The following is a 12,004-nucleotide window of genomic DNA, read 5'->3' as shown; positions in this document are numbered from 1 at the left end:
CTTGATCTTTCGAATCTCAGGAAATGACAAGTCCATCCTTACCGTGGATCAAGCCAAAACCTTTGGCATCATCCTCGGTTCCTTTCTTTTTTTCTTAACACTGTTCCTACCAGCTCAGCAAATCTAGTTGGCTCTTTCTCCAGGGTATTTCCAGAATTTGATTACTTCTCACACCACCACTACTGTCACCCTGATCCTGGTCACCAATGTCTCAAGCTTGAATTACAAGGAATTCCTAACTGGTCTTTCCTTCTGCCCACGACAACCTACAGCCTGTTCACACAGCAGCACACACAACGATTGCTCCAACATATGCTGTAATGTTGCCCTCCCCACGTTGACTTCTTATTGTAGAGACTTGATTCTCATCTTAGAATAAAAACCCACGCTTTTACAAGAGTCTACAAAGTGCTACAGAATCTGTCCCCCAGCTGCCTACCAGTTAGCCTTCTAACCTCCTCTCCTACTTGGCTCCCTAGCTGACTCCTCTCCAGACACAGCAGGCTTCTTGTTCTCCCTGTCCCATCCCAGAAATGTTCCCTCCTTCAAGGTCTTTGTGCCAGTGCTTCCTGCACATATTTGGGTGCGTTTCCTCATTGGCAGGGATTCGCTTGCAGGCCTCCTGGGAACCTTCCCCTCATCACCCTATTCAAATTGCATTTCCTGTCTCGCATCTCCTGAGCCTCTTATGCCAGTGCTTATTTCTCTGCAAAGCCCTTGTCACCATCTGACACATTATTCATTTGACTTATGTTTCTTTATTTCTTATCTGTTTTTCCCACTAGAATACAAGCTTCTGGGGAACATAGATTTCCACTTGTGTCCCTGTCACTCACCAGTGGTTGATACACAGTAGATACTTATTTTGTGGGACAAACAAGCTAACTTGAGAATAAATATGTAAATCTTCAATTAACAACTATAGATCTAAATAAATGTTTTTCTAATGTTGATTCCAAACCCTCCTCTCAAGAGTAACTGAGAAAAATGTCATGTATCATTTTGGATGTGATAGGATGCTGTTCCTTGCCTGTCCCTCCTCTCTGGACTGATCTCTGCTATAGTAATGCAGGGAGTTCCTAACTGTCTGCTGGCAAATGCTAGGCATTATACTTTAAGTACTGCATCTATTTTAGTTAGTATTGTTGCTGTGACCAAAGGACCTGACAAGAGCAAGTTTAGTGGAGAAGTTTATTTCAGTGCTCATGGTTTCGGAGGTCTCAGTCTGAAGATGGTTGACCCCATTGCTATGGGCCTAAAGTGAGACCAAACATCATGGCAGAAAAGTGTGGTGGAGAAAAGTGGCTTAAGACATTGCACCAGGAAGCAGAGAGAGAGAGAGAGAGAGAGAGAGAGAGAGAGAGAGAGAGAGAGAGAGCTGTACTCAACAACCACAAACTATATACCACCAAGGGATGCCCCAGGGACCCGCCTCCTTCAGCCACACCCTGCCTGCCAATGGTTACTACATAGTTAATCTTTATCAGTAGATCAATACACTGATTAGGCCAAGGCTCTCATAACCCAGTCATTTCACCTCTAAACTTTCTTGCATTGTCTCACACATGAGCTTTTGGGGGATACCTCACATCTAAACAATAACAGCATCTTTATCAACAATATTTCCATAGTTCATGCTGTTCCTCTTACATACAGAAATCAGGGGAATAAAATCTTATGCTATAGTAAGTGCCCACTTCAGCTATCAGTGACACAGAGACTCCTGTTTGTTTGTTTTTCCTTCATGGTTTAATTACTTCATGCCTATGCAAGACCATTTTAATGTATTTTCATGTATTAATTCCACTTGTTCTTTTGGTATAGTCCATATTATTCATCCACAGTGGCCTGCTTACTATCAATATAGTTATTTTCTGTACCAGTTACATATATATGTCAGGTCTTCCCCCGAAGAACTCCACCTGCTGTGCCTTGTTTCAGCAAGCAGGAAATTCTGTACCCAGCAGTTCTTGCTGACCCAGCTAGAAGAGGCCAAATGATGCATTCTGTTTTCAGAGCTATAGCTGGGTTTCCATATTCTCTAGTACTATAAATAGCACCCCAGGGAACACTGGGTACACTGAAAATTTTCTTTGCAGTCCAGTGCAATGTTTGCAGAAAGAAAGTCACATGCTATCTGGCTCAATGCAAGTCACTTGCCCCTTAGTGCCTCCTGAGTTCTAGATAGAACCGTGCAGTGTTCATTGGCTTATAAACACAACATTTGCTCCCAGAAAATACTTTTATGCCTTTGTTTATGCTGCTTCCTCTACTTGGCAAAATCCAATTTATTCTTTAGATTCTTCTCAAGTGAGAAGCTTTCCCCCAATCAAGTCTGCTGAGCAGAAGGGCCACCTTGCTCCTCCAGGCCCCTCCCCTGGCAGTTGGTGTGCTTTTTCTTCTGCAATAGCCCAGCTCACAACGGTGTTTGCTACTTAAAGTTCACACTCTCCTCACCTCTTCCTCACCTCCTGTCCTCTGTTCAGAAGCCTGAGGACAGAGACTTCTGTACCTTGTATCTGTCCCCAAAAGTTAAAATAGGAAATGCTCAGAAACATTTGTTGAGAGAATGGCTGATAGTATAAATGAATGAAATTGCAGTCAAATGGAATAGAATTCATTTGAGTTTATTCACAGCTTAAAATGCCTTTCAAAATAATCCTGTGTTTAGTTTAGATTTTTGTATTTTCCATAGCTAACACCCTCTACTATGTGTTTGGCCAATATGTGAAAGAAAAAAAAATGTTGTTATATTTAAATACACTTTGGGGAGGTTTTTCTGTTTTGCTTTCTTAATTTCAAAGGAACCAGCTAGTTTGCTCCTTACAAACTTCTTGGCATCTTTCTTTCCACATGTTCTTTTTGCCCCACTCAGTCTTCATACAAATTCCTCCCAAGGGTCTGCTGTAAACAATGATTTTATGAGCAGTTGTGTGTTCTTTGCAGTGAAAACCCGCCTTGTTTTCTGTTGCTAGGCAACCCCATTCCAGCTGCCATTGAAGAAATGTGCGGTGGTGGGAAATGGTGGGATTCTGAAGAAGAGTGGCTGTGGCCGTCAAATAGATGAAGCAAATTTTGTCATGCGGTAAGAGAGAGCACCCACAGCGCGGCCTCTGCCTTCTCTCCTTTCCCCCCATCCCTCCCATAAGCCCTGGGGCCTTTCAAAACTAGTCACTTGTGATTAATCAGCTGTTGCACGCTCTTTAGTGTCCCCTCGAGCTCATATACAAGTGAGTTTAGAAGAGCGCTGAGGGGATGGAGGGAACCTGCCCTGAGGAAATCCAAAGCAAGAAGGCTCACAGGTGGCAGAGGTACCCACTCTGTGGCTCATAAGGGCAGTGGGGACAAGTAGAGACACTCAGATCTTCTTTTAGATTATGCACTTGGCTAATTAAAACTTTTAAAATTGCTCTTCCACTAAAGCTAGCTCTGAATGAATAGACATTTTAATTTATTCACTTTCTTCTATACCCTTTCTTCTTAGTTTTTCACAAAAAGCATTTGAAAGGAGCAAGTGGGATTGAAGAAGGATTGGATCTGTGCGTGACTAGGAAAGTCAGAAAGGAGGAGGGGAGGAGCTTTCAAACAAGGAGAGGGCTTGTTAAAGGGACTGAGCAGAGTGGCGACATGCACATCAGTTCCAGTGGAAAAACAGGAGGCAGGGATGTGGTAAGGAATTGCTAAGACACATCCAGCCAGACCTTCAGGCTGTTGTGCACCAGCAACCTGCACCATGGTGCGAGTTTGAGCAGACATGCTTGGCAGCTGGGGTAGAAGTGAAGACAAGAGGGAGAATGAATGTAGTGGTGCAGGTTTGAGATGATCTGGTGAGAGGGAGGAAGGGCAGGGTGTGGCAACATGGAGGGCTCTGGCTGGAGAGCCTGTGAAGCAGCACACCCTGAAGCCCTGGCAGGATAGGGAGTGGGCTCTGAGATGTGGAAGAGAAGGGAAACAGGCCAAATGCCAGGGCCATTGAGAGCCAGGAGCGAGTGGGAGGTGAAGTCAAAGAAGGGTCCCTGGGGTATAAGATTTCAGAGTTGAGGTTATCTGGGGTTGACTTGATACATTGTAGGAAAAGACAGTTTGTTACTAAGAAAGAGAAAGTACCCTAAGACTGCACAGGGGAGTCTTTCAGGTGGACCCTAAAGTCTTACTGAAATGAGATTGACTAGGCACCAAGTACCCAATGGCCAGGAAGGCTGAGGACCACCAACAACACAGAGGCCAGGAAGCTGAGCGAGGGAGGATGGAGATTTTTTGTTTGTATTTGTTTTCAAAGACAAATAAGTAACTGTCTAGGAGCAGCAAAAGACAGCAAAGAGAACCCTAACCTGCTTCTAAGCTCGAGCTAAGTGAGGTAGGGCAAAGTAAAGACAATTAAATTTTAAGAGGTTGATTTACTCAGGGGCGGCCAAGTTTCCCCTCAGAGAATTAGCGTTGGGCTCCTTGGAAGACGTTTCCTCTCGCTTGGTGAAGCCTGTGCTGGAGTGGGGAGGTCTTTCTACACCTACCTTTCCTTCATGGGGTGCCCTAGCATATTTTTTCCAGTGTAGGATTGTGTTTTCCTCTTCATTGTGATTTTTCTTTTTGCAATATAAACAATAGGAAAATGAAAAAAAATAAAGAAGTAGTTCCCTTAACTAAGTGCAAAATCTGTTCATTGAGCACATACTGCATATTGGAACTCAAGCTAGATCTGGAAATATGTTCATCAATTCTGTCAGGGACTTGTATCCTGAAGGCGTACTTGCTGTAATAAGAGGAATTCAGACACATAGTGGGGGCAGTGGGAGACTCTGAGGAAGAGTGGCTCTGGGCTGAATCCTCTTCATTCCACTGTGGGCAGAACAAGTGCTTCTGCAGTGCCCCGAGAAGCAGGGACTGTGTTATAGATGGGGCTGAGAGGTATTTAAACCAAAGGAGTGGAAAAATCACCTAGAGAGCATGGAGAGAGGACAAGGACAGAGGCCTGAATATTTGCAGGTACTCATTCCAATACTTTGGTATTAGGTGAGGCCACAGAGTCAGCAAAGAACACAAAGGGTTGGAGGACAGGTCCTTCCTTTGACGAGGTCGGTGGCCTACCACCTGTCATTTACCTATGCTGGGGCTCAGTTTTGCAATCTGGGGGCGGGGGGTGGGGGTCTGAGTGGCAGTTCCTCCAGGCTTCCAGTTGTGCAGCAACTCTGATTTTATCTATGGGTATATGAACACCATATCATTGCAACAGAGTTTATAGAGTTTAGTTTAACTTTTCAAATTGCTCTCACGTATAAGCTTATTTGCTCTTTCCAAACACTGTTGTAAGAAACGAGGAATAGATAGTATTAAACTCACAGGTTCAAGAGAAGTTAAGTGACTTCAAGTGGTCTTAATACAGTGGAGAAAGAGGCAGAACAAGAAATGTATTTATTATTCCTTACTCTCCTTGTGTGTGTGCGTGTGTATGTGTACACGTGCGTGCCTATGTGCGTGTGTGACTATCCTTAGGAAGATTAGTATTTTCAACTTAAGGTGTAGAAGACCAGGGGATAATCTAGTGGTGCCCTATTTATCCCAAATAAACCACATTAGGTTAGCCTTGTATGCAAAGCTCTGTCGATATAGTCAAGTTCAGGATTAATGAGTACCTGTGATTAGTGCATCTGGCACAGCGTTAAGCATCATGTTCACAGAATGATGAGGGAGGTGAGGCTTGAATAGGATCCAGAAAAGGTGGCATCTAACTGAAGCTCTGCATAACGTGCTTTTTTTTTTAATTTCAAGAATCATGCTGTTTTCATAACACATTTGAAATTTTAAGTCTTATTTATGGTTTACAGTATGGGAGTGATAAATGTTGATAAATTATTACTTGACTGTAATAAATGTTTGCTTAATGCACATTTTAGGGGCACATTTAGAAAATTATTAATAGCATGTATTCAAATTTGAACATTTAGTGAGTAAATGTGGATTAGAAAGCTTGTAGTCTGTCAGATCCTACACTATTGGGTTCACGGATAGATAAAGTGAGCAAATAATCCAGAAACCCTTCCTGTAGCTTCGCTATACCAGATTACAGCCCAGATTCCTTAGGACTAGGGTATGACTCTTGTATGATTTTCTGTGCTTAGATATTTTCAAACACATCTTCTAAAATGCTAAAAATCAATTTCCCATTATTCAAAGTACACATTTGCACTAAAACTGAAAGCAGCACTTGAAAAAAAAAGAATATTAGTGAATTCAGTTTATCTGGAAGATCTGCAAGACAGAAGTCACAATGATTGTATCTTGGGGAGAATCTGGTGGTTCAGGGTGACAATGAAGGAAACATAATTTTGAATTATGTTCAAATGCGTGTTTTGCACTTAAATATATAAAAAAATTCACAGTGATTTTATGCTTTTTTATGTAAGTTTTCCTCTCCACCAAGCCTGCTCTTCACCTACTTCCACTCCCCAATTCAAAGAATATTTATTTCCCACCAGTTCTGTGATCAGATCTTTTCTAGTAATTTGAGTACTGTTACCAAGATACTTTAGCCGTTAATATCTGTTAATTGTGCCAAAAAACGATAATGCAAAGTTTGAAACACTTTTACACAATTATGCCTTATTAGAAACAATTTAACTATATTAAATGTGCCTTTTATGTAAATCTATGTAATTATCAATTTAGCAATTGAGGAGCTAAAATTATAGTGTGCGTGCCTAAGGAAAGAGATAGAGGAAATTGTCAGATATTTGCGCAGAAGAACTTCAGGCAGATATTTACACTAAAATGCATTGTCATTATTTTCCAGAAATGTAATTATAAAATATTATCTTTATTGTTTTAAGTATTTCCCTCTATTATAGGATATAACCAATATCTTCCAGTTTTTCTTGAGCTTTTACTTTGTGGTAGGAGGGATGGAGGGATTCAGACCTATGAGCCATGGAACACACAGAAAAACAAAGTGTTTACTCATGAAAACCAATTTGTTTTATTTTTTTATTTGTTTTTTGTTTAAACAAAAAAAAAACCCAATTATTTAATAATGGCAAAACAGGTTAGCAGCCCTCCCCAGCAGTATTCAGAGCTGACAGTTTTAGTATGAAATGGTTTCTTCTCAGATGTTACTGAGGGAAATCAAGATCAAAGCTGCTTTATGAGACTAGTGGTCAAATTTTAGTCCGTGTTTTAGCTCAGAAGTTATCTTCATCCTTGCAAAGGACAGTTAAGTCACGAGACCACAGCCAGTTCCATGCCTGCCCAGCCTGCTTGTCAGCCCATCAGCTCACTCCTTGGGAACATCCTCAGGAAACTGCATGGGGTATGGGTGACCACTAGACTGGAGATGCCTCAGAAGTGGGCTCTGTGACACAATGCTCACTGTGTTAGACCTCAGTGAGCATGCCACAGGTCACCAACTGGCAGACCAACTGATCTGTGGGTAGTTCAGAAGAACTAGTATATCCTTATCTAAGAGCAGATGAAAGGAATATTCTAAGTCAACACTGATGTATTTCTGTGATGTGGTAGGAGTCACAGGGTAAAAACAAAAATCACGGAGCTTGAGCTGATCAGCTGAGTGGGTGCATGGATGGTTCCATCTCCTGGGGCACATTTTAAGGGAAATTTTAGTAGCTGGCAGAGATCTCGATATTTGTAAGATAGTTTTATGTATATATAAATGAAGCTTTGGTTTTTTGAAGTCATAGAAAGTTATAGATGCTGTGATGTGGCAGGAGTCAATTTAGGCATATGGGTGGAGATGAGCAATTAGGACACATTCATAGAAGAAAACTAGTGGAAAAGATAGGCTCTTTTGGAATTTTCATAAATATATAACTAATATTTCTATAGCATATCTTAATTGAGACATTTTTGAACTCTTACTCTATATAAGGCATGAAGGTAGGGACTTTTATACATTTCTTTTTTTTAGTCTTTACAAGAACCCAACAAGAAAGAAATCATTGTCTTCATTTTATGTAATGGGGGAGCTAAGGCCCAGCAAATTAGTTTACTTGTCTAATGTCCCACAGGAAGAAAACCATGAGATTTGCATTTGAATTGGCTATATTTTCCATTGAAGATCATTGTTAAGATGTTTGACCAAGAAGAATAATCAAAATTGGGGTGGTGTTTTGCTGGTGGGAGGGAGTGACTATGGGGTGATGTTTTGCGGGTGAGAGGGAGTGACTATTTTTCTCACTAGGAATAGCACCAGTACTCTTTCTATTTGAACAAGAATGGTGCAGAGTCACTGTGTTTCCTTGGATGACAGGTCATTATGTCTTCACCAATAATCAACCTATGCATTGACCACCTACACAAAAATTAGACATGCATTGATTTAGGTGAACAGTACATTGCCCTGAATGTGCTATTATAATTTACATTTTGAGAAAAGAAAGAAAAACATGAGCACACATAATTCCTGTGTCTCTTGGGTCTTAGGGGTATGCAGAGAACACTGTAGGTCTTGTGTCCTCTACCTCCTGAGCCCTAATTTCAAGTTTATTACACCAAAGATATTTTAAATGGAACCAATACATTCTACTTATTGTCTCTCCCCTTCATAGATCATTTAACTCTGTAGCTGACATTTTCTTTCTTCTAAAACAGCACTAGTTTTTTGACAGCATTTTGAAGATGCTGATGGTTAATTAGTCATCTAATGTCTATTCAAAGGGAAAGGTGGTAAAAACAGTTATTTGTGAATTGAGCTAGAATTAAAGTTCCTATTTGTGTCATTTTTAACTGACTTGATTTAAAAGTATGCAAATCATTCTAATGTGTTTGTTCTTTTGTCTCTAGATGCAATCTTCCTCCCTTGTCAAGTGAATACACTAAAGATGTTGGATCCAAAAGTCATTTAGTGACAGCTAATCCCAGCATAATTCGGCAAAGGTAAGAGTTTATAACTTCAGTTTGTACGGAACTAAAGAGGGAAGCTTTTGAAGTATTTAGCATCTTAAGGGAAGTAAGCATAATTCAGTTCGGGAAACAAAGAGTAAAACCATCTGGGCAGGCAGGAAGGATAAAAGAGAGAATCGTAAATAAACTAGGAAGGATTATGGGAATCCAAACACTGTTTCATGCTTCCTCTGGGATTCTATTGCTTGCCATTAGAGATAGTAGAAATAACATGAAGATCAATTGTTTTGCTTAAAGAAACAGCACAATATTCTGTACACTCTTTGCTACTACTTTCTAATTTATTGGCTTCAGTTCCAACTTATTGTTTGGCAACGGTGAACTGATTTAATACAACAAAATAAAAATAAATGTCCCATCTCGTGCATATGCATGCATTAAAATAGCAATATTGTCAGAGTATACAAGAATGTGCAATTATACTCTATTGATGATATGATATGATATCATATCATATTTGGGAGAGCAAATGGAAAATTCTGCATCAATTCTAGAGATCTCAGCAGCTGCTATAGGTCTCTGGTTGGTGAAGCCTACCTGCAAGTTGTTAGCAGCTCCTTCTAAGGACTGTTCATTATAGAGAATGAGTCAATCTCTGAGAAAGAAAGAGAAAGACACTGTTCTGAGACCTTGTATCTCACAATAAGGAATGAATTAAAATAAGTGTTACAGTAAGATCCAATATAATCATCTCACTTCTGACCTCTAATTATTCAACATGTAAGTAAGGTATGGGGAACTCCCAGAGTTTGTTCCCTGGATGAAATAAAGCACAGCCCCTTTCTGTTTCATCTAGAGATAGTCTTCCTTTTTTTTTCTTTTTTTTGGGGGGTGGTATTTCCTGAGAAGCTGTTTTGGAAATGTTTCTTTGTTTCTTGGCCTGGTAGTCTGTACTGCATCATTGTAATATTTGTTAGGAGGTTCAGCTTTCTTTGGTGAGGTGAAATGAGGAAAATTCTGAAAGTAGAGTTTGAGAAAGAGGATTCTTTAGCCTGTCAGATTTGTCTTGAGCAAATAAGTTTTAGAAAAATGTATAAATGGCTGGGCGTGGTGGACCATGCCTATAATCCCAACAGTTTGGGAGGCTGAATTAGGAAGATAGTAAGTTCAAAGCCAACCTCAGCTATTTAGCAAGGCCCTAAGCAACTCATCGAGATCCTTTCTCTAAATAAAATACCAAAAAGGCTGAGGATTTGGCTCAGTGGTTAAGTGCCCCTGAGTTCAATCCTGGGTACAAAAAGAAAAGAAAATGTATAAATGAAGTTGAGGATCTGGAAATTCATGGGGAGAGGGAAGATTAAAATGGGAACTTCCTAAGAACAGAAGAACAGAATTCACTCATTCATGAAATGTTTTCTGAAGTTGACTCTGGGACAGGGACTGCAAGGTTGGGAATGACATGAGACTCTAGCCATGAAGCTGTTCACAGTGAAAAGACATGACCATGGTATTTGCATCTGTGGTAAAGCTTTTATAAATTTCAGAGACCCTTTCCTCAAGTTTATAAAATATTTTCATGTCCATGCATGTCTATACTTTTCATGATATTTTCTGAGGGCTCCATTACTCACAGAAGGGGTAAAATTCACTGGGGTCAATTCAAGCTCTTGAAGCTTTATTTCTGAGTTTTTGATAGAGTTGAAAATTCAGTGGGCCATTTTGCTCAAATCAGGAGTTCATGATTTTTCAGAGGTACTAAGTATTTGAAAAAATTATTAAAAATAAAAACTGAAACTTAATTGGTTATCTTACTATGACATTAAGAATTCATTTTTGAACTTTGGGGGTAACCAACTTGGTAAATGAGGACCCACTTTTAAAAGGCAGCAAGTCTGATGTATTTCCTCTCAGACATAATAGAGGCAATAGAACAGAGATGGGCATCTTGGGGCCAAGAATCTTTTTCCTGTATTTTGAGACCCCAGTACATTGCTTGGCATTAAGGACATGTATGGGAAATGTTTATAGAATGGATGGATACATAAACAATTATATTTCCAAATCTTCCTCAAACTGAATTTTTCATTTATCTATTAAAAGGATATTTAAGCCAGGCACTGTGGCACTTGCCTTAATCCTAACAGCTTGGGAGGCTGAGGCAGGAGGATCTAGAGTTCAAAGCCAGCCTCAGCAAAAGCAAGGTGCTAAACAACTCAGTGAGACCCTGTCTATAAATAAAATACAAAATAGGGCTGGGGATGTGGCTCCATGGTTGAGTGCTCCTGAATTTAATCCCTGGCACACTCCGCCCACAAAAAAAGGAAGTTTAATAGTTTTTGGTATTAGTTGTTTTTGAACTGCAGAGATGAACTTTTTAAATAAAAAGTATTTCAAAACACTATTAGTGGAAAACTTACCTAGGAAAACTTTAGTTGCTCTTTTTTATCTTTTTTTAAATTGATATGAATTAGAAAAACAAAAGCTTTTAGAATAAGTAGAGTAAAAATCATGGGGTAGTCAACATCTTAAAATTTCTAAGTGCATAATTTTAAATTTACTAGGAAGACTTGCTATGAGACCCTGATGTTTATCTTGAGGTTTCTGGTGTCAAGTATAATCTGATTCATCTCTTCCTGTGTAAGTAGAAGAGATTGTAGCCATCATTTATTGCCTCTAATTTTACTAAAGGAAATTGAGAGTGTAGAGATAATAACAGGGAGAGCAATTTTCTTATTTTATTTATGGGCCTTTAAAAATAATACAAGCTTTAAGGAAAGTAACTTGGGCCTGAAAAGGTTATAGAAATTTTTCTTTAAAACAATATGATATGTCTCAGATTATGTTCCTAAAACTTCCATCTCTTCTGCTATCTACTTTTTTCTTTTCTGTCCAAACTAAGAGCAGCACATCAATGTTTGCACCCAAGCATGGCAGTCATTCATGGCCATTCAGCCCACCATCTGCAATGATATAAAGGAATTTGAAGGCAGGTGCTAAAATGGGCATGAGAGATAGCATGTAGGAGAAGAAAAAGACACACCCCTAAAAAGATGTGAATCTCTGGAGTTTGTGTCTTAGAGGAAGTATTGCATAGTAGTGAGAAACATAGATTTTAGCTTTAAACAGTTGTGTTTTCAAGTTCTAGTACCAATGA

At 39.7% G+C, this 12,004-nt stretch overlaps 1 protein-coding gene across 1 annotated transcript in view; it reads left to right on the top strand.

Annotated features, from left to right (window-relative positions):
- St8sia1 (ST8 alpha-N-acetyl-neuraminide alpha-2,8-sialyltransferase 1) overlaps window positions 1-12,004 on the top strand; it is a 142,842-nt gene that overhangs the window by 83,444 nt on the left and 47,394 nt on the right. Inside the window, exons 3-4 of the mRNA XM_046436375.2 lie at window positions 2,976-3,085; window positions 8,791-8,883. Of these exons, the coding sequence (XP_046292331.1) occupies window positions 2,976-3,085; window positions 8,791-8,883 (203 nt within the window). The remainder of the gene's footprint in view (window positions 1-2,975; window positions 3,086-8,790; window positions 8,884-12,004) is intronic.

This window comes from Marmota monax, unplaced genomic scaffold (assembly GCF_021218885.2).
Source record: "Marmota monax isolate L192 unplaced genomic scaffold, Marmota_monax_Labrador192_F-V1.1 WCK01_AAM20220418_F8-fsc00012, whole genome shotgun sequence".
NCBI classification, from domain to species: domain Eukaryota; kingdom Metazoa; phylum Chordata; class Mammalia; order Rodentia; family Sciuridae; genus Marmota; species Marmota monax.
The sequence above is the reverse complement of the archived record's forward strand: the minus strand, read 5'-3'. Positions and strand labels throughout refer to the sequence as shown.